Source organism: Emydura macquarii, unplaced genomic scaffold, assembly GCF_026122565.2.
Source record: "Emydura macquarii macquarii isolate MOO-44397 ecotype Brisbane River unplaced genomic scaffold, CSIRO-AGI_Emac_v2 contig_1300, whole genome shotgun sequence".
NCBI lineage: Eukaryota > Metazoa > Chordata > Testudines > Chelidae > Emydura > Emydura macquarii.
This window is the reverse complement of record NW_027131437.1, coordinates 596,477-619,738: the sequence shown is the minus strand read 5'-3', so window position 1 is coordinate 619,738 and position 23,262 is coordinate 596,477. Positions and strand designations below refer to the sequence as shown.

The 23,262-nt window shown below is 41.7% G+C and overlaps 1 protein-coding gene across 4 annotated transcripts in view; it reads right to left on the bottom strand.

Annotated features, from left to right (window-relative positions):
* Nucleotides 1-389: 389 nt before the first annotated feature.
* ASXL2 (ASXL transcriptional regulator 2) overlaps nucleotides 390-23,262 on the bottom strand; it is a 222,482-nt gene continuing 199,609 nt past the window's right edge. For all 4 annotated transcript variants that reach the window (XM_067550474.1, XM_067550475.1, XM_067550477.1 and 1 more), the window contains 4 exons: nucleotides 17,815-17,911; nucleotides 16,198-16,303; nucleotides 13,354-14,083; nucleotides 390-11,848 (listed from right to left, as the gene is read on the bottom strand). In XM_067550474.1, the coding sequence (XP_067406575.1) occupies nucleotides 9,398-11,848; nucleotides 13,354-14,083; nucleotides 16,198-16,303; nucleotides 17,815-17,911 (3,384 nt within the window). In that variant the 3' untranslated portion in view covers nucleotides 390-9,397. The remainder of the gene's footprint in view (nucleotides 11,849-13,353; nucleotides 14,084-16,197; nucleotides 16,304-17,814; nucleotides 17,912-23,262) is intronic.

Below are 23,262 nucleotides of genomic sequence, written 5' to 3'. Positions count from 1 at the left end.
AGTACAAGACTGGAAGACAGGACATCTGAATTCTGTTCCTGTTAGACTCAATAAGTGACCCTGGGCAAGTCAGTGTGGTTTGTGCCTCAGTTTCCTCACCTGTGAATAAGTATATTTATTCATACCTTACAGTGCACTAATGTTTTTTAAAGCAATTTGAGATCCTCAGATGAAACACATGCGAGAAATTCAAAATGTTTATTACCAACTTAGTATGCACAGCAAATCTTTCCCCACGAAATGTAGGGAGATGGTTTAAAAAAAAAAGATACTGGCATTCCTGCAGTGCTGGACCTGAAATTAAGTAATTCAGTGTTGGATAGCTGGCTGCTTCACGTTCTTGAAGGCCAAGAGAGTACCATTTAAAAAGACAACATTAACAGCAATGGTGACCATAAAATCATATGCTTTTATTTAACGTAAAATGAAACATTAAGATAAAATACACATTTATCCATGTGCTGAAGAACTACTGTATTTTACATTCATTTATGAAGAAGGTAGTTTTACATGACAAAAATAAGGAGGGAAAAGGAACTGAATCTGCAGTAAGACATAAGCCACAGGGCAGGCTTTCGCTTTTCAAAGTGCTACCTCCTATGGACACACAGATCTCAAAGTGACAGAATACAAATATACTTTTTTTTTTTTTTTTTAAAAAGCATTCCTCAGATCCCTCTTAATGCTGGTGAGAAGTTAAGGTGGAATCTTATACAGCAGACCCCGAAGCAGACTTTTAAAAATTATTATTTTCCATATGCGGAGAGAATCAGTTTACTAAAATGAACTCTGACAATCTGCAAAGCTGCAATATTAGGGGTCATATAGTTTCCTGATGTGATTGCTGGTTTAATGGAATTGACCAATGCAGTTTTTTTAAATGCCTGGAAGTTGTGTAATTTCCTTATTAAGGAGGATAGTGAATTACAATAATCTTCTTGTTCAGTACAAACTTATCATTGGATAACAACAGAAAATGACTATTTCTTATTTAAGTCTGATTGATCGATTGACTCTGATTCTAAAATAGTCCATTTGCAAACTAGCAAACTGCCAACTGGCTGCGTCACCTACCAGCTCACTTTCCCCAGTGTTGGGACTGGGGTTCAGCTGTGACTTCCTATTATAAAAGGCAAAACCCAGGAATATTAAATTCTTGGCACAGCTTTTCAAATAGAAACGCTATTCAGCCTCTGAGAAGAGCAATTGAAAGAAAAGCCACAGGAAAAAAGTTGGTTTCTAAGTTCTAAGAGGAGAAGGAAGGGATAGGAGCTGCAGCAGTACCAGCGAGACTAGGAAAGTTTAGACAAAGTGCAGCAGATCAAAACAACATACACTGTATATTTTTTCTAACCCATATATTTTAAATATTAAAACGAATATAAAAACCTGTAATTCCATCTCAGGCTTGTGGTAACTCAAACTTTGTTCTCAAACATTTCCTAGTGTCACCAGAATCCTGAGATGATTTACAGCCTTTTTAGGTACATTTATGTAAAATATAGTTGTATATATATACACACACATATATACTCTAGTTATATATACATATACACACCCAAACAGTGTAACCTTCTTATAGTGCAACTGTTCAGAGTGAAAACCCCTTTGATTGTGCAGATTGCAATTCATAGAAAGAAAGATAAAATGACTTTACTAAAAGAAGATCTCACTATGTGTATGTAAATAGGGGCCTGGCCTATTTTGGAATGTTTGGAAAATAATCTTAACTATAACAAAACTGTCTGTCTGTCTTTTGAGTTTTCTGGAATCTAGAATTTAAAGTCAAACCCGTCACACAAATCAAGCAGTTTTTTTGCATTCAGTTTTCCTCCACACAAACCCCAGTCCCAATCCCAGAGTTATAGTAAACACAGTTCTTGTTTATCTGAGATTCCAACAGTTCATACAGGGCTGTTTAGGCTATGGTAAACCCAGTGGCTCAAATTTGGAGATGCATCTGAGCTGAGCTTGGCACCACCGAGAAGGTGAAGGGGCAAATGTGTCTGTGTATCATCTTTATGCACCTTCCATATTCTGGAGCTTTCTGTGAGCCCACACTAGACAGAGTGTGGCAAGTTCTAGCTAAGCCACCTCCCTTGCTTGGTATGGCCCCACACCAGGGACTGACAGAGCCAATTCTGTCACCCTGTCATTGAGGGGGAGACTTTTCTTGCTGGGGAGACCCTGTATGTGTATAGAGTTGATGTCCAAGGGACAAATGAAGGCCTAAAACAGGGGCCATTGATCAAAAGGGCAGCAATTTAAATGTATTGTGTTCCTGAATGATTGGGTTCATAAAACCCTGAACATTGTCTTAAGAGCTTTACTGTTTATGTAATAAACCAGACATGTCTGTGATGTAATTACTGAGGGTGCGGAAATGGATGCGATATTACAACACAAATCAGCTGAGACACATGTACTATGGACTTTAGCCTAATCCTGTAAGACGCACCACAACCTCAGCTGCTAGTAACTTCACTGGTAATTGAGGATGCTGAGCACTTCACAGGTTTGGGCCCTTTATTAAGCAGAGTGCACTGGATGTGCTATATATAATACACATGCATCATAGCTGATTGTTACTGTAGTCTGCAGCCACTATCATTCTCCCCTAACTAGAATTTTGTCTTTTTTATATTCATATAATTATTATGATCTTGTACCTCTAGGAATCCTTGCATCCAAGTTACAGCATCTTGGAAACAGAATTCCTATGAGGCATGTTGCCAGCAGTCTCAGCAGATTTACTATTGCTTCCCTTATGGGGTTTTCTAGCGATCCTGCCCAAGTTTAGCAGAAGAGAATCCATTCCATTTTCCAGTAGTGACTGAGGGCACACATCATCCACTACTGTGATATTGGACCCAAAGTCCTACAAAAGAAAACTCCTTTGAGTGTTGCCTTGAAATCCCAACATACTTAGGCTCTTGGCATATACACTCCCCATCTGCACTATCAGAGGATCATACAAGAATCCAACTATGAGCTACATTTATTAAAATTCTAATGGCTGCTTTTGATTTTAGTTTAGCTTCTGTACCAATATGTCTCTTTGGCAGTGCTTGTATAAAGCTCCACCTCAACTCCTTGTCTTCTCACCATAGATTGTTCTGGGTGTTTTTGAGCCAAAATAGGGTAGAACATAAATGGAAACACAAAGAGGACACAGGACTGAAAAAAATTTCTGTACAGTATTTCTAAAACTGCTAAACTATTCCAATTCATTCTTTGCTGAGCTTCAAGTTTTTTTTGCTACCCTACAATCTGCTGCAATGGCAAGAAGCAGTACTCATTTCTCTCTCTTTTTTTCAATAATACATAGGTAGGAACTCAAATCCAAACAGCTCAAATATTTTAATACAGTTAAAATGTAAAATAAAAGAATATACGAAGTACATACAGTATATTTATATACATATTTATTTCAAATACTTAAAATTCTTATGTAAAATATGATTCTTCTATATTTGTGAAAAAATATGAATTTTAAAATGGTGTCACCTTGATTTTCTGTACATACCCTCTATTCCAATTTAAGTCCCTTTTAAAAAGGCAAAAGACCGATGAAAGTTTATCATCTTCTAAATCATGTTTATAAGCCTTGTGGCCCAAACAAAAATTAAAGAGCCTCTGGTAAACAATATTGGATTTCTGTTTTAAGAATCCCCATTTTTATTGCATTAATGGAAACCCGAGTGCTTTCAGTTTCCTTGCCAGTGAAATCATCTTGACCCTGCTGAGAAACTGCACACACACAACACCCTGCATATCTAGTTCACAAATCTTCCTTTGTCATTTTTTTTACACAAATATTAAAATATATATTACTTAAAATATATTACTGTAAGCTCTTAAAATTGATCTTCTTTTGTATCAAATGTATAGCATTAAAAAAATGTAACAAAGAAAACTCGTTATCTTAGCAAACGTTCGAACCATTCTCTCCTCCTGGTGGCAACAATACTTGAATTCTAAGAGACCCTCTCTCACCCATGCTGGTTTCAGACACACTGGATTAACTGAGGATAGTTTTCAGAGCTGTGCGATGCCATAGGCAGTAACTTCCTGGCAATGGGCTCCTACCCTCCTGTGATAAAAGCCATGCTAGCTGCAGCAGGTGGCAACATCCAATGGGAGGATGCCATCCCTTGTCCTCCTACTTCCACTATAAAAGCCACATTTTCAGAAGTGATCTTCAATTTGGAGTGCTCCACTTTACAGCTTGGTCCTGATTTTCAGAGGTGCTGAAAGCTGGAATTGTGGGCACTCAGCAGAATCCAGTCCCCAGGATTGAGGCATCCTAAAATTGGTGACTACTTTTGAAAAATTGAGCCTAAACAAACGACTCCAAATGAAATGCAGAAAGCCTTCCTCACTAGACTAAAGCAAACACAACCCAGTTCCAATTACAGTGCCCATCATTGCAGCCTTTACTCATGCATGTATTCTTGTCTTCCACGGGACCACTCGTGAGTGAGTGGGAAAGAATTGGGCCCATAATGCTCTTAACTGCCTCTAGAACAATTTAAATGGACATAATTTAAGCAGTAATGACCAGCAGTGTGTTCATCCCTGGCAATTATTCATCTGTCCAATAAATAACGTCCAGGAAATGGCTTCCTGAACATTTTTACTGTTGTAAACCTAGTACAACTCTGCTGATAGAATTCATTGTTTACACAGTATCAGTCATTTCCTCACATTTAAAATGGGACATTGTCAACTTTAAAACCTTAAAACCAGTTTCCTTCCTGGTTACTAATGCTATCTCAGAAACTTGAAAATCATTTCTAAAATTCCATTTACTTCTCCGTTCATGCAATATGTATAAAAGTATTTATTCTTTGCACTGAGCAGTGATACTTGATCAATCAGTTTCACTTTCTGGTTCTCATGCTGCAGTGCCTGGATGCGATCCCAGCAGGGGAAGTTTTAAATCTGAATGAACTTTTCTTGTTGCAGTATTTTACGTCACAAACATTGCTCTGACGTTAAGCTTTGTAAAATATTTTGAGTGTTCCATTTTTACATGGGCATTTATTATAAAGTGCTATCACTGTAATATCTGAGTGCCAAAGCCAAAAATGTTATGTCTAAATTAGTCCACAATATCCCTTTAATGACTAACTGTAGCCAGTAGGAAAGCAGGTTTATTATTTTGCTGGAGGAGACGTAGGACAGATGATTAGGAAGAATTGGGGCTGATGGGGAAAGTCTCAGCAACACGGTTGCCTACTAACTAACAAAGGGAATACTTCTACCCTGGCCTCAGGTTTTTCCTGTCAAACAACTGTTATTCAAAACCCAGCACTGTGAAATGTAAAAAGTTTAAAAGTTTTTGGGCAAACCTATTGTTTAAATGTTTAGTAATCCAAACCCCATCTTTTCTAATGATTACCTAGCTGCTTAATGCCCTCTGGTGAACCTAGGGATACTGTTCTATCAAGTTCCACGTAAAGAGCTTGTTTAATTGTGGTAAGATCAAAGCTTTTCAGCTAAGAGGATTCATTACTTTGGGAAGGGGTAGAATGAAGTAGTAACTGCAAAACTCTTGACCCATCCAAAGATAGCTAAGGCACTAAACTGAGCAGTAAACCTCTAGATCACCATCTAATAAAGTTACAATGACCACTAAAAAGGACAGTGGAGTCCTACTGAAATCTTAGTGGTCATTACAAATCCAGTTGGACACTTCCTAGATCTACTTCCCTTCTTGCTTGGATACTGACTCTCTAAAGTAATTCAGTTCCTGCGGTTGTATTTCATGTAACAGCAGCTACTTATGTCTCAGAAACAGCATCACAGAGAGAAATAGGTGTACAGAGCATGTGAAGCCAGACATGCAAACTCCAACTGAGGCGACACCACAAATGTTAAGCGGGTTGAGGTTGGAATCAAAGTTAGGGGCTCTGCTCCTGACTATTTTAAAATGTCCTGCTGAAAATAATAAATTTTAGGGCTTTTTAAAGTGAAAGTTGCAACAGGCATAAAATCCCAGCAAACACAAACAGGCCCACAGGCCACTTTGTGCTGTTCCCCCAATGTCTTCTGCTCCCTTCTTATGAGTCTCGTCAATGTAGGACAATTATACCGGTATAAACTAAGACGTGGATTTAAACTGATATACCATTATAACCTCCCCTTGAAGACACTGTTAGTCTGGTGTAAGGACTCGTCTAAACGGCCCCCCAGTTTGGAATGGGTGTGAATTCCAGTGGGCACTATCATAATGTGCTGTAACTCCCCTGTATACACCTTGTAGGTGAGAACTAAAAGGTACCTCATTTGTATTAACTTAGTCTTTTAGGTACTTAGGTACTCTTTAGTTCATGCAGACAGCATCCATACAGGGGCATTACAGCGTGTCATGCTAGTGTGCACTGTAATTCACACTCCATAGGCTAAACTGTGCGGCCAATTAGACACAGCCTAAGAGTGCCTTTTTAGTTTGTGTCAGTTGGGAAAGAGGAGTTATGCCAGTATGTATATTTATATATATAATTATACCTATGACCAAAGGGAAGACCAAAGACTCTGAACACAGACAGGATATCAGCTGACCTTAGAGAGACCAATTTGCAGGACAGCCAAAATCATGAGTTTTGGAAGAAGGCTATAAAAGTTGCCAACCCTAATTAGAGAAGTGGCCAGAAAGAAGAAGATACATCATTATACCGGTATAACTGGTAAAACTTTCCTGTGTAGACAAGCCCTAAGACAGCAAGGAAACAGAAACGGATCTCTCTCAGTGCTTCAGAGAACAGGAGTCCTGTTCATTTCAGTTAGCAGTTAGTTGTGTGCCTGATACCATAATATCCATCTGACACTGTATCCCATAACTCAGAGGATGTTGCAGAACTGCTTCTTGCACTGGGGAAGAGAAACATTGGAAGTAGTGCGTGAACTGTCGTAATGGGCACTTGCTCTTGAGTGCACTAGGCCCATAAAACAAAGGTCCACCTCTGTGACAGATTAAGTGTTTTTGCAATGGCAGAAGCCAAAATGATTCTTTTCCTTGGTTTGCTTCTTTGCATGCACTCCATCATCATTAGCTATAGCATCTAGAATATGCCAAATTTGGAGATAATGTTTGCTTAGTGGTTAAATGCTGCTGACAGCACTTTTGGCATGTCAAAAAAAACCCAGAGGCTATTTTTTGTTGGTGTTAATTTTTCTGCCACAGAGTGATGAATTTAAAAATATTTACCTGGATACTTAAACATCCTACATCACTGTGATAACTAAGTACCTATATGTATTTAGAAATTAGGGGACCTTCTCCTCCAAAATATTTAGGATGAGCAAGACTGAAGATGGGAATATAATACATTTTATGCTATTTCACTGTTGATAATCCTGGTTTGGAAGGTGGCACACACAGACAAAAGCAGGGAGGGAGATATTTTCAGTTATCAACAAATCAATTGTCAATTTTCAGTTATCAACAAATCAATTGCCACCCACTGTTTGGTAAAATACATTGTGTACAATGATCTACATCTCCTTTACTTAACAGCACCCTAGATTCTCTTTTCATGTGAGAGGAAGGAGGAGGAGTACATTCAAACTGGAAAAAAGTCCAAAGCTCTGAGAGAACTAGCTAATGGGGTAACTTACCACTCCTACTTTATTACTTTTGCTTCATTTTAAAAAGGCCTTTGGATTAAAAGTGAATTCCGTAGCTTTTTGTCAAAAAGGTACACGGATTTCTACCTGATCGATGTATTTGTTTCTCAAACAGAGACAACATGGAATTGGATGTGATTCTTGAACCTGATGTTCTTTGCGGGGAACAGCACTTTACCTATAGATTCCCGACTGAAGGCAGAGATAACCTAGTGCTCTGATACTGTGAATTGGGGTTGGAGTATGCTTAACTCTCACAGTGTGGGAAGGGATGGGCATTTAAGTATTTTGTTGGCCAGTCTGTCATACATCTCTGTTGCTGAGATGATGGTGCTGTAATGCCTGTTCAATTCTGATTGATTAATTTGGGTGACATTGTGAATATTAATGCTACTGAGATTGAAGGATTGATATCACTAGCTGCAACCTGGCATTAGATAGGCCAGCACTGGGTGATCGCCTCACACACAGCTCTTTCAGTACACCTCATTCATGACAGGAACCCCTGCTAGTCCATTCCTATGATCCCCACATACTTCTGCCACTGCTTCTCATTCCTGACTTGTCACTTTTACTGTTAGAATCCTGGGTCTCAGAGTAGAAATTGGAGATCAGGCGAAAGGATTTGATGTTTTGAAACTTGAAGAAATATCCTCATGGGCAATGATGCGGTCACACAACCCTTGTGTCCCATGCCTTACTCTTAGCTAGATACAGGATTCTCGAAATAAATTAGCCTATTATGGAGGTCTTCATCAGCCATGGCAAGCTTCCTGACAAGCAATATGTTGGAGGGTGTCATTTAGTGCATTTAACTTGTGTAATGTATTGTCATATTTGATGGTTAGAAATTGTGGGGGAGGCACCTCAGTACTTACACTGAAATGCATAGTAAAGCAAGTTTCGGAAATGTAGTTCAATTCATATTAGAGATTTCTGCTTTAAATAGTCACTAGCTGCTTTTTATTACTTGAGTTCTTAGAGATTATGACTATGATAGTTGCCTTTCCAATCTCCTAGAAGTAACTGCGACCCAAGGTATTGCCCTCCTATGGACAATGTTATTGTAATTCATGAGTTGGAAAGGGAGTGATATGCACAAAAAACCCCAGCCACTATTGCACAACCCACTTTGGCTTCCAAAAGTTTAGGGAGTCAAGTGGCAACTGACAGGCAACCATTGAAAGGCTGTTATAATGCCTCCCACTTCTCAAACATCTGAACTAAAACAAAAGAGCAATAAAAGACTGAGCCAAGCCTGAACTGGTACTCCACACCTCAGTGTTCTGTGCCAGATAGTATAAAGGCTTAAATCTTCTTGATCTCCCAGTTCTTTTAATCTTTCCAGTTCTTTTCTTTTGCCAAGGAAAGACCAAGGGGTTAAAGTTTGGCTGGAAGTTTCAATATAGAGCGGAGCTTAGGCTAACCTGGGGTAGGGACTGATAGGTGGGGTTAATGAATCTGCAGTACAAGTCAAACGTTGTCTCCTAAAAGATTGAAAATATAATTTTAAAACAAAATAATGTGACATATTTACATGATTCCTTAAGTGCAAACTCTTGTCACAATTCACATAGTTGAGCTCAACTTAGATTCACTATACAACAAGGTGCTCTTTCTTTAATAAAAGAAGAACGCTACTCTGTATTCCTGATTCAGTAATGTGTCTCTTGTGCAAGGCAGTAAAACCTCTTTTTCTTCCTGCTCTCATTTCAAAAGGAGGCACAAAACCAGGCCATCCTTCCCCTCATCTCATATGTCTCAGTTACCGTACTACAAGGCAGGAGACACAGAGCTTAGAGGGGCCAATGCAGTCGTCATGGCAGAAGGCACCACAACCCTTGCACATGATCATGGCTTTCAACCTGCAGTAGCATTTAGAAGGTGAACCCTCCATGCTGTTGTTGTCACCAAAGGCCTGAACTGGGATGGTCTGATTGTGGTTGCCAGGGTTCATAGCCTGGCTGGCGGGAATGGTGGTTACAGTCACAGAGAAAGACATGACGTTTCCCATGCTACTGGCCAGCTGATTACACTCGGACAGCCCAGTCACAAGAGACCCTTGGTTCCCCTCTGGAGAGGTGGAGACATTGATTGTGCCACTATAACTAGGACCAATGAGCTGTGCTGCAGTGTCTCGATACAACTTTGGAGGGTGTGAACGGGAAAGCAGTGGAGGCTGCTGCAACATAGAATCTACAGGTGGTGCAGAAGTGCTATAAGCCTCAGGATTGCTGTGCACTATTTTTCCTCTCATAGCATGTGCCATTTGCTCCTGGGCTGCCTGAATTAAATCTCTTGCTAATGCGGTTCCATCAAACACCTGGCCTCCTGGGTACCGGTGAACACTTGCCTGGCTGGCTGCTGCTTGCTGAGATAAGACTGCTTCCTTCTTTACGTTCTTTCTAGCTGGCACATTATAATCTGAAAAAGCGTTTACACTGTGTGATAGCTGTTCTCTTTCATGCTGGCCAGAGATCTGGGAAGCCAAGGGCTCCTCTTTTACAATGATACGTTCGTGTTCATCACCAGTGCTCTCATCATCTGCGTCTCCTTCATCACTGCTGCTACCGTTGCCAGCTATTTCTTCACATTCCCCAAATTCTATTTTTGGATCATCAGCAGGATCATTCAGAGACAAGCGGTTCTCAGGGTTCATTGAAAGACCTCTCCTGAAACTCTCCGAACCGCGACCATATGTGGAAATGTTCAGCAAGTAATGGCCAGACATGGCAGGCTTGGATGTCCTCCTGCCTGTGAAACCCAGCATGAATCTCTGACTGGTGGAGCTGTTGTCTAACTGGAAACCTGAGTGAATGAGGCTGAGCTGTGAAGGCTGCAGGACTGAGAACAGATTCTGTCTGTGGACCTGCTTGATAAGAGTCTGAAGGATCTGCTCTTGAGTTGCCTTGTCGAGTGCCTCTTGGCATTGATATTGGTCAATACTAGTGTTCCTCAGGTCCTTTCCTGAGAAGAAGGGAAAGGTCCTTGGAACATGGGGCAGCTGCCTGCTTGGGAAAAAGATCTTTCCAAGTTGCTGCATGGCTAAATTTGATTGTCTCTCGCCACTTTCCCCTCCAGTGCCGTTCCCAGCTGTGCTTGTGGCATTGGAAAACCCTGACCCTTTTGCTTCATTCGGAACTAGTGGGACAGTTTTAATTTCTACTTTGGTGAGAGGCTTAGGCATGATTAGTTCCATTGGGACATCTTTACCTTGCAGCAGCTGGGTGACCAAGGGATTGTTAGCAGGAATACTGGAGCTTGTCTTCAGGAAAGGCCCACTTGTGCTCAAGGGAGCTACATGAGCATTAAGGCTAGAGGCTACTGACAAAGTGCTGTAGGATGGAGTAGATATAGTAGATGCTACTACAACACCAGCCTGGGTTTCTGAGACTACGGCTGCCAGTGAAGACCTCAGAGGGGAAAGAGGTTTGCTCTTAGGAATAATTAGGCTGGTCCCTTCTGTGGCAGTAAGTGCTGACTTGGTCACATTTTTGTCAGCACCTGGTCTGGATACACTGACATAGACTGCTTCATCCCTGACAGGTGGTGCCCCTGAGATCTGGATTAGACCTGCTGGAGCTGAAGGTGCTTTCTCTTGTCTGTTGTTACTGAGAGTATATATGTGGTTTGAGGCAATGGATGTTCTGGAAACCTGACTTACAGTCACATTTGGAGGGCTTACTTTTACTCTGTTCATTTTCTCTAATGCTGGTGGGGCTGGTGATGCGGAATCTGTGCCTCTGGTGCTGGTTGCGGTTCTGGATACTGTGGGAGTTTGCTGTAGTTGTGTTCTAGAGACACTGAAAGGTGATGTCTGCTCCGTGGCCTGGGTCTCCGCTTGGGAATGGGTCCCTGGACAATGGGGAAAAGGCCTTCTCGTACTTCCCCCGCTTCCAGTTCCTGCCAGTTCCAGTGCACTGCTTTGAATTCCAGTTTCATTGGTTCCACTTGTTGCTGTACTATTTTCCTCTCCTCCTCCTCCTCCTGGACCAGGCCCTGGGATGGCTCTCCCATTGGAGGCTGCAGCAGCGGCGGCGGCTGCTGCTGCTGCAGCTGCTGCCCTCTGGGCCTTGGCCAGTTGGGCTTTCGCTTTGATGTCTGCCAAAGTTCTGGCCCCTGTTCTTCCGGGACTGGTGACAGAGGTTGGAAAGCAAGCCCTGGGAGAGACCTGGCTAGCAAGAAATGGCATGGGGGAGATTCTGGAGACAGGAATCTGGAAAAAAGTAGAAAAGAGACAGCACTGAGTGGAAGGGAATTTTCCACCCACAGATTCTAAATCAGTAGCATTCAGAAATTTAGACATTAAGACAATCCTTAGTAGCCTTCAGTTAAATTAAATGGGTAAAACAGCTGGTAAAGATTTTTTTTAAACAACCTATCTAATTTAATCCTGTGGTACCAACTTGTAAAGGCAGTTGAGAAATCCAGGGTACAACAGGCACGAGAGAGAATTCAATGTCCATGTAGCTTCAGCTCGGAAGGGGCAAAATTATGGGAATAAGTAATTCTGGACACAATTTGCCAATCACCATTTAGGCCAGAGACATCTAAATTCTTGATTATGCCTAGAAATCAGGCAGTTAGACTTTAAAGATCCTAAACTGTGGGTGCAATTAACTGTGGGAACAGTTTTATACCAATAATTATTTATATTCATGCTTTTGCATCCACAAAAATGAGAGCTATTTTTGAAAATATTAACTTGTGAGGTAGACATTTGAAGTTCTATCATTGTGTATAACACACTGCCAGTGAAGAGGCTGCAGCTATCTGCACACATATAATCCTGTTGGCTGAGACAGAGTCACATGACCTAAAAAAGTATGTCCATTATTCACGAATTAGACGGTTTCCAAATGCTCAGGAGCAGTTTTGATATTTGATAAATAGGTCACATGAACTGGATCTCAGCCAGATGAATTGCATTTTTTAAGCCAAAGGCAGGAACCTTCCCTTCATAGCCTCTCTTATTTTCCCCTTACACCAGTATCTGATATATTGCTCTCTTTCCTATATCTAGGTTGCAGCAGGAATCTAGGTTCTTGCTAAACCTCAGCAGATCATGGGCTTTTAGAGCTGCCCTGCCCCCTGCAAAAGTCTTCCCTATTCAATACTGGGATTGAGAGAAAGCAAGAACATTGCATCCAGCTGTTAAAAGTTGTCCTGGTAACACCAAGCCTCAAAGTAGTGATGCATAGTCTCCAAGACCCGGCCCTCTGTAGAGCCGAGGTGGATAGTTTGTTTTTTGTTTGACATAATGTGGGAAGCTGCCAATATCCTTCAATCCTCATCCACTATTCAAGTTCTGGGGAAGTCCACACATCAGTAACGCATTGCACACTCCTCCCTGCTATTTGAGTCTTAGGGACTCCTCCACAGCTTTCCCAATCTACTCAATATTGACCTACAGTGTCCCCTATTATTCCAATTCTGGGTTTTCACACAACCGTGCCAACATGATTGGTCTGAAATACCCTCTGACAGGTGTGCATGTGTTAGAGAGCCTTATTTAATCTGATCAGCAGGCCAGCAGACTCCCGTGGCCAAAGAGCAGAGGCTTTGGGATTCCTGTATCAAATATTTTCATTGTTATAATATGCAAGTAGTAGGATTTACATGGACAGCTGAAATCAAAATGGAGGCAAAACATTTTGTAAGAGTTACCAGTGGAAATGGCCTGTATAACCCCCTGATGGAATGGTCTCCACTTTCCTTTACCTTGAGTGGGGGAACCTTTCGCACCTGTGCCCCCTCCCCAGCTGCAGGAAAGGACTGTGGCTGGGTCCGAAATGACTGCTGGTACTGGCAGTTGTCCATGATTCGTGGCTTTTTTTCAGGACTGATTGGTGCATCTTCCTGACTCTCTGACTTCCTTTTGAGGCCCTCAGCGCTGACATCCATTTGTTCAGTTGCAGGGGGTTCCTTTTTAGGTGTCTCTTGGGGAGTCGCTTGACTCGCCATGCTTGCTACTGCTTCGCCTGCTTTGGGGCTCTTTGGTTTGTTTGGGGCCAGAGCTGAGGTGCTTCTGTTCTCCCCTGCCGACAGATCCTTGGATGGAGTGTGCTGTTTTTCTTCTTCTGATTTCTGACCGGAGGCAGTTTCTGGCTTCTCTTGCATGGATTCCTCAGCACACTTCAGAGAACTAGAGAGAGTTTGGTCACTAAGTTTCAGTGCATTGCTATCTGAGGCATTTACAGATGCTGCAGGTTTTCCTATTTGGGGATGCACATTCTCTCTTCTTTCCTCTCCTCCTTTTTTCACTGCTGGTGATGGTACCTGGACTGCTTGTGCTTTCGACTCTGACAGAGGAGTTATCTCCTCTTTGCTGGGTGGTGCCTTGGAGACCAGCATGCATTTCATCTGTTCAGCTGGTGGATTCCTGGGACCTATGTCAGTAGTGGTGGTGCTTGCTGTCAGTCTCTTGGACTCTTCAGGACTCATTCCAGAACTAATAAGAAAAAAGAAATTATGTTTTGTAAAACTTATGTCTGAAAAAAGCATTCTTTGCCATGAAAATGGGGGCACAGGGTTCTGTATCCATACCAGAGCCCTAAAGAAACACTTTACACACATCATTTCCCGATTTTAAGCCCACCATTTTTGACACCCTTCATTGCTGCTACCACTTTTCCAAGCCACAGAGAACTTAACAGTTCACAAGAAGTGCTCTTCAAAAATCAACCAAAAGGGGCCCTGTTACATGGTACAGGGCTCTCCCTCTACCCAGGTCACAAACTGAAAAATATTTGGCCAATGGTTAAAATGTTCAACATACAAGCTGCTGCTATGGCTGGCTATAAAAACTCCCTTTAAGCAGCCATCCTTGGATATAGCAGTAGGATATTCCAACAAACCTGTAGGACTGCAATCTGGTTCCCCATAGGCTTAACCCCACAACCTAGAGTTTATAAAAGGGATCTGGAAACTGATACAATCCCTCAAGAGACTGCACCATTTTTTTTCCAGCACGAGTGTCCCTGATCCCTGTAGTACTGAAGCACCCTCAGTCTAAAATTAAGGAATAAACTTCTTCCAGGAGAGTATTTCTGTTTGTAGATGATTAAAGATCTCCACACCTAATATCTTTCTCCACCCTGCACCCTCAGGAGCACCTCACTGCTGCCCCTAATCCCCCATCAGCCCGGGTAACAAATGAACAAGCTGGGAATCTGAACCTGAATTCCCAGCAAAACAGCTGCTGCAGTATTCATCCCCAGCATAGGATCTTGTAACAGCTGCTGATACATATGTACAGAAACCAGACCTGCCATTGTGCACGGAATCTCCATTAGCATGTTGTCCTACTGCCCATGCAGGACAGGGGCATTGTTTGCTACAGGCCAAAGGGGGCAGTTGCCCTCTCCATACCTTGGTTTACCCACCCCTCCACCCCCCGACTTTTCATAGGTCTATATTCTCCATTACGTCTTCCACTTTTGGTTCGCCCCATATTTTGCAGGACATAATATAATCACATATAATGTTCTATACGCTGACACAACTTTGTCCCCCATTCTTCCCTGCATGTGAATTTTTCTGAAAAAATGCCCCTACTGCAAGAACCTGGAGACACTGCAGGAAAGGACACTTGACTTTTTTAATGAAGTCTACTGTTGTCAAAAGTATTTCAAAAAGGGGCTTAACCTTTTGGACAATTACTAGACTAAGACCTCATCTCTAGCCAGTGCCCGCTGCCTCACACGTGTCTGTCACTAACACACCAGAGTGTGGGATACTCTCATGATCATGAGAATAAGGTTTGGAGCAGCCCAGGCTCCACAGTGGGTTAAAACAGCACAGATGAATCAGATGAATGGGCAGGAAGTGAGGTGATGCCCAGAGCTGAGCAGAGTGGCTCATTATTGAAGTTCTGTAGAGAGAGAGGAACTCTTTATTAATTATTTTTACAGTACAATCCTACCTCTGTTCTTTTCACTTTCTTATAGCATACAGCTACTGATCGAGGAACCTGAAATGTCCTGCAAACCCTTATCCCACAGTGGGGAGGCAGAGCTGCTTGTAGCTAGGAATAAGGCAGACAGAACAATGTGTGAAATCCACAGCATACTTATTCTGAGAGTTCAGCTAAACACCCTGTGAATCAAGACACGGGGAATCCATGAGGTTCTGCACAGCTGTGGAACATATTTGGGTCAAAAATCACAATCAAAGACAAAGTAAATGTCAAATAACTTATTTGGCTGGAATATGCCAAGAGAACCTTAAGAGATGGAACTTCCAAAATTGTAAGGATAAGTTTGGGGAAAAGAGGTGTGAAGCCTTGAAGACATCCACCACTACAGGAGACAAAGAATGCTAAAGCTAGACTGGATAAACAGTGGAAAATATATACTTTAGGGAACAATCCAGCAGTGACCAGGAATTAACTAGATGACCTAATAGATCTTTTCTGTGATTCCATGAGAGCCAGATGGAGCTGACCCTCGATCATCTTAGAAGCTCAGTGAAAAAGAGGGTCCCATGAAAGAAAGGAGCTCCAAATTCTGGGAACTGGTGCTTCAGGACAGGCCATGAGAAAAAAAAGACAGTCCAATTTCTTACCTTTGACCATAGTAACTCTCAAAGAATCGTTCCTTCCATAGTTCCACCTTCTTCTCCTTCTCAGTCTCCTGCCGTATTCTTAGTTGCATTTCTGGGGTGAACTCACCTGCAATACAGAAGAAGGGATATCAGCAAGAAGTGCAATCAACAAGAATAATTAGGCCAATTGCAATCATGAAATAGATGGACAGACTTCAGGATCCCTGTCATTTTTTAGATAAACCAGCGCATTGGGAACTAGCTCAGCTAGTTTGCAGTTTACAGGCTGTGTATTATTACAGATGTAACAATGACCTTGACATATAACTCTTAGTTTACCAGTACTGTCTCTCAAGAGGATGTAAAACCAAGGTCTGGTGGTCATTTAAGAATCCTATGGCAGTTTTTGCAGTTAAGAGGGATTAATCTTCAATGTCCTAATGAAGCCCAGGTTGGGCATTTGCATTCGGCCTCTTGAAATTCCCCTTTCAGTTTCAGCTATAAATCACTGTCTTGTCTTACTCATTACCTCCAGAAACATAGTCATCTTGCCATGTGCTTCAAGTCACATTTTTTCAAAGGACAAGTCTCCAATAAAACCTCCCCTCTGCCATTCAGTCTGGATAACCATTGGCTGGCACTTTGTCCTCATGGACCATTCTGAGTGCAGCTGTTTTCCCCTGTTAAATCATTATAGAACTTGAATTTCTCCCTGAAATCCCCATTATGCATTCTCTAAACCCCCTTTATTCAACCTTTAAAGAGAGTCTTTGACGATATTAAGTAAAGAAACAGAAGAAAATATTAAGATGAACATAGAATGGGTGAATAAAATTGGCTATGTAGATGACAAAGTGCTGTTGGCTGATTCAGAAGAATGTCTGATGAAGTTGGTGAAGATTGTATATGAATATGGCAAAGAATACAGTCTAGGACTGAATGTAGCTAAGACATGGTGGTATGCAAGAATCCTGGGAAAACATGCAAGATTTCAATGAGTGATGCAACTGTACAACAAGTGAGATTATTGCTACTTAGGAAGCATCATTACAGAAGATGGAAGATCAGAAACTGAAGTCAGCACCAAAACAACAAGAAAGAGATATTCTGGAGACTAAATTCCGGCTCTTAAAAACTTACATTTGATCTGTGTTAAATTGTGGTTGTGAAACATGGGTATGTAAACAATCAATAATAAACAAACCACTGTCTTTTGAATTATGGTGTTACAGAAGAATTCTAAAAATATCATGGATAGACTGCATAATCAATAAGAAGATATTGAAGATTATTGGAATTTAGCAAACAGTAGTAAGAGATTTTATGAAAAGAAAGATTTGATTTGCAGAGCACATTTTAAGGCGCTCAGCAGGCAATGCATATTTATGGGCACTGGAAGGAAAAGTTGATAGCAGAAGACCAAAAGGCAGAAAAAAGATATTTTGGGGGGAGGGAGAGAGAAACGTGGTATCCTGGGAGGATCAAGAGAATTATATATTCGCAAAGAGGTTAGCAGAGGATCCTAACAAATTGACTATCATGGCTGCAAACTTCCAGTAATGGAGATGCTACATAAGAAGAAACTCCTCAAAAGTTCACAGCTAACACCTTCTTGCTTCCAAGTGGCAAGAGACTCACCTTCCGACAACCTCTCCTTCCAGCCTTGGGCAGCTGAAGTGAAGAACTCGTTGTTGAGTGCTGAGCCACTTAGTTTCATCAAACCGTCTGCCCCAACCTGAGAGAAACAGTAAAGCAAGCAAATGTTAACTCATTTACTGCCACCCAGGGATCAGAAGCAGAGTCCGGATCTGAAGATCACTGCTCGAACTGGCAATGCCTTGTGGCACTCCAAAGTCACTCTTCTGATATTAATGGCCCCAGAAGGCCCTCCTTCATCTAAATCTGGGTCCCATAGAATCCTGATGGATTTCCCTCGCCCTTCCACCTTCACCATAATCCTCTACCCTTCCACTGTTAAGCAAGCATACATAACAAAAACCCTGGATAAATGAGAATCACAGGGCCCTACAGGAGACAGGGAGAAGCACAAGTTGATACTTTACAAGTTGCACTACTTAAAACAGAAAAGCAGCACTGCAGCTGCCTCTCAAAAGGCTTCTGCAGGGCACGCTGCCCTTCTAAATGAGTAAAATCTGAGCTGCTCTCAGAAGCAGCAACCCTGGCAATTTCCAGGGGAAAACAAAAAGGCACACAAAGAGGAAGTAAGGGACACCAAAAAATCCTTTTAAAAGTAATTCTACTTGTCTCATTGTTTACTTGTACTCTCCCATCAGGGCCTGTCTCCATACGTTGTCTCTTGTCTTATACTTAGGTCCATGCTGCAAGGACCATCTTTTTGTTCTGGGTTTGAAAAGTGCCCACCACAGCGGGGGCCTGGTCCTCTAGGGCTGCTAGATGCTATAATAATACAAATAATAATAAAAGTGTCAAATGTACAGAATCATAGCCGTGGATATTGCAGCCAGAGCTGTGCCAAATGGAGGATGGGATAGTACAGCCTGTGAAATAACCACCAACCGAACAGAATAGCCATGTGTCAGTGTGTGTTGCAAAAAGAGAAAGCGTGTAGTCTTGACCAGTAGCTGTACACTTGCCACCTTGGGTAGCAATAACAGGGGTAACAGCAGAAGGTCTGGGTTTCCTTCTGCTCACCATATCATAGAATTACAAGTCTCATGTATCAGAAACAAGCAAAAACCACACAGTTCCATAAATCAGAGCAGTTCATCAGGGGCCAATGGATGGTTGCTTTTGTTTCTTAAAAAAGACATAAAACCTTGCTATTAGGTTCCTCGCACTCTCTAAATCTGCCAAGGCCCAAACAAAAGAAATTTAGGGCAAAGGGAAGAAGAATTATGTAGCAAACTTTCAACAATGCAAGATTTGTTTCTTTAAGAGAAGCATTGTTTTCACTTAATGTCAGCATTTGTGATGCAGATAATTTAATTTAAATAATGGCAGTGATGTAACAGTGGGTTTGCGTGGGACAGACTTACCCTGAAATCTGCAATGAAGGGCAGCTGAGCAACTGTGTTCTAACGATTTGGGAAAGCAGAAATCTCTCTCCTGTTCCAAGTATATGCTGATCAACTGTATGGAGCAGAATCCCTCACCCCGGCTATGGCATAGTATTTGTGCACTTTTGTGGGGCTGGGAGTGGGGAGGTTCTTCTCTCTTAGCATCTGCTGGAAGCCAGTTATAGGACTGGATGGTCCTTGGGTCTTGTCTGATAAAGCACACTTTCGATATGTGCCTTTCTGCTCTCCATGAGCCCATCAGATAGTATTTTGATTTTCTGCACCAACACCCACAGCGTTCACTGGATCATAGCCAAACACATAGAAAACAAGTGTGTGACCATGTAGGTTTGGCACATCTATGGCTTTACCTCTTCCCTTCTCCAGTTTTCTAGTTTAAGCAACTTTCCTTATCTAGTTTATAGAACATGCAAAATTCTCTGAGGAGCAAAACAGCACTGGAAGTGGTGGGTAGTTCTAAGAACTTCACTACAGTATTATTGGAATCTAAAATCCATCATCAGGGGTAAGAGAACATTTATTCAACTAATCAAAACTCTTTCCTAGTCAAATTCTGATTCAGCACAGGGACTTGGCATGCAGAGTGAACTAGACTGCATTAGCTAGAGCTCTTGGTAAACAAGACCGCAGAAGGAATACAGGGTAGGTGGCATCTGATCACAGTTCCCATTTGAAGGACGATAAAGCAAGTTGACTAGCAAACGAAGTTGAGGTACCGCACCCTGCACATTTTATTATACTAAACTAGTAGTCAAGACAGAAACGTCTCACCATCTGCTGTGGATTCTCTTGCAAGCAAAATCCAGCTGCAAATACCACCATTCCTCATTTGCTAGAGACTTCATTATCACAAAGGCTATAGGAGATTAGAGAGGCTACAAAAACAGAAAACCCAATAATAATAGTGGGGGGCTTCACCTATTCCTATATTGACTGGGCACGTGTCACCTAAGGATGGCATGCAGAAATAGAATTTCTAGACACCATTAAAACTAGTCCTGGAACCCACAAGGGGAGAAGGAATTCTTGATTTAGAACTAAGTGGCACACAGGATTTGGTCCAAGAAGTGCATATAGCTGAACCCACTCAGTAATAGTGACCATAATGAAATTAAATTTAACATCCTGGGGGAAGTGGGGGAGAATACCAAAGGAACCCACCACAGTAGTATTTAACTTCAAAAAGGGGAACAACACAAAAATGAGGAAGCTAGTTATAAGGAAATTAAATGGAACAGCAACAAGAGGAAAAAGGTCTGTAAGGTGCATGGAAACTATTTAAAAACACCATAATAAATGGTGAAAGTAAATGTATACCCCCAATTTAAAAAAACAGTAAGAGAACTAAATAAATGCCACCATGGCTACACAGAAGAGAAAAAGACAATCAGAGCCAAAAAAACATCCTTTAAGAACTGGATGTCAAATCCTACTGAGAAAAACAGAGAGGAGCATAAGCTCTAGCAAGTCAAGTGTAAAGGCATAATTAAGCAGGCCAAGAAAGAATTTGAAGAGCAGCTAGCAAGAGACAATAATTAACAGCAAAAAACTTTTTAAGTATATCAAAAGCAGGATGCCCCAAAAACGATCAGTAGGGCCACTGGACACTTGAGGTACTAAAGGAGCACTCAAGAAAGACAAGGCCATGGCAGAGAAGCTAAATTAATTCTTTGCCTCAGTCTTCACTGCAGAGAATGCGAGGGAAATTTCCACACCTGAGCCACTCTTATTAAGTGACAAATCTGAGAAACTGTCCCAGACTGAGGTGTCATTAGAGGAGTTTTTGGAACAAACTGTTTAATTTAACAGTTAAGACCAGAATCTGATAGTAGTCACCCAAGAGTTTGGCAGAAACTCAAATATGAAAATGCAGAACTACTAACTCTGTTATAACAACAGAAGTCCTGTAGCACCTTAAAGACTAACAAATTTTCTGCGGGCATAAGCTTTCGTGGGCTGTAACCCACTTCATCAGATGCATGAAATGGAAACCACAGATAGGGTCTGAACAGGGACTTGGAATGGTTATCTCATTCCAAGAAGTAATTGTCACTGTTCACACATTCTCACCTTCTAATCAACAGTTGTGAATAGGCCTCATCTACTGTAACCGAATTGACTTTTTTAGCATTTGCCCTCCCCATTGTTATGTTTCTTACCCTTGGATTTATATATATACCTCCAATCTGTGGTTTCTATTTCATGCATCTGACGAAGTGGGTTGCAGCCCATGAAAGCTTATGCCCGCAGAAATTTGTTAGTCTTTAAGGTGCTACAGGACTTGTTGTTTTTGCTGTATATAGACTAACACGGCTACCCATCTGTAACTCAGTTATGTAACCTATTGCTTAAATCACCCTCTCTACCAGATGTCTGAAGGACAGCTAATGTGACGTCAATTTTTTAAAAAGGCTCCAGAGGTGATCCTGGCAATTACAGGCTGATAAGTCTTACTTCAGTATCAGGAAAATGGGTTGAGACTGTAGTAAAGAAGAGAATTATCAAACACATAGATGAACACAATATGTTGGGAAACAGTCAACACAGTTTTTGTAAAGGGAATTCATGCCTCACCAATCTATTAGAATTCTCAGAAGGAGTCAAGAATGTGGACAAGGGTGATCCTTTGGATATAGTGTACTTGGACTTTCAGAAACCCATAGACAAGGTCCCACACTAACGGCTCTTCAGCAAAGTAAGCAGTCATGGGATAAGAGGGAAGGCCCTCTCATGGATCAGTAACTAGTTAAAAGACAGGAAACAAACGGCAGGACTAAATAATCAGTTTCCACATTGGAGACAGGTAGATAGTGGGGTCCCACAAGGATCTGTACTGGGACTAGTGCTGTTCAACACAGAATCATAGAGTTGGAAGGGACCTCAGTGCAATCCCCCACTCAGAGCAGGACCAACCTCAGCTAAATAATCCCAGCAAGGGTTTTGTCAAGCCGCAGCTTAAAAACCTCTAAAGATGGAGATTCCACCACCTTCTTAGGTAACCCATATGCATAAATGTCTGCAGAAGAGAAGAATGAGAGGGGATTTGATAGCAGCCTTTAACTACCTGGAAGGGGGTTACAGGGAGGATGGAGCTAGGCTGTTCTCAGTGGTGGCAGATGACAGAACAAGGAGCAACGGTCTCAAGTTGCAGTGGGGGAGGTCTAGGTTGGACATTAGGAAAAAGTTTTTCACTAGGAGGGTGGTGAAGCACTGGAATGGGTTACCTGGGGAGGTGGTGAAAACTCCATCTTTGGAGGTTTTTAAGCTGCGGCTTGACAAAGCCCTGGCTGGGATTATTTAGCTAAGGTTAGTCCTGCTTTGAGCAGGGGGTTGGACTAGATGACCACCTGAGGTCCCTTCCAACTCTATGATTCTATGATTTCGAAAAGGAGGTAAACACTGAGGTGGCAAAGCTGGCAGATGATACAAAATTACTCGACTACAAAGAGTTACAGAGAGACCTCACAAAACTGGTGACCTGATGACAAAATTGCAGATGAAATTCAGTGTTGGTAAGTGCAAAGAAATGCACAGTGGAAAACAATGCCATCTATACATACAAAATGATGGGGTCTAAATTAGCTGATACCACTCAAGAAAGATTTTGGAGTCATTGCAGATAGTTCTCTGAAAACATTTGCTCTATATGCAGCAGCAGTCAAAAAAGCCAATAGAATGTGAGAAACCATCAGGAAAGGGATAGATAATAAAGACAATAAATATCATAATGCCACAATATGAATACATGATATGTCCACACTCGAACACTGAGTGCAGTGCTGGTTGCCCCATCCCCAAAAAGATATATTAGAGTTGAAAACAGTAGAAAAAAGGGCAAGAAAAATTATTAGGGGTAAGGAACAGCTTCCTTATGAGGACAGATTAAAAAAGACTGACTGTTCAGCTGAGAAAAGAGACGAATGAGGGAGAATATGATAGAGGTCTATAAAATCATGAATGGTGTAGAGCAGTGGTTCTTAACCTTTCCAAACTACTGTACCCCTGAAGCCTGAGTCCCACCCCCACG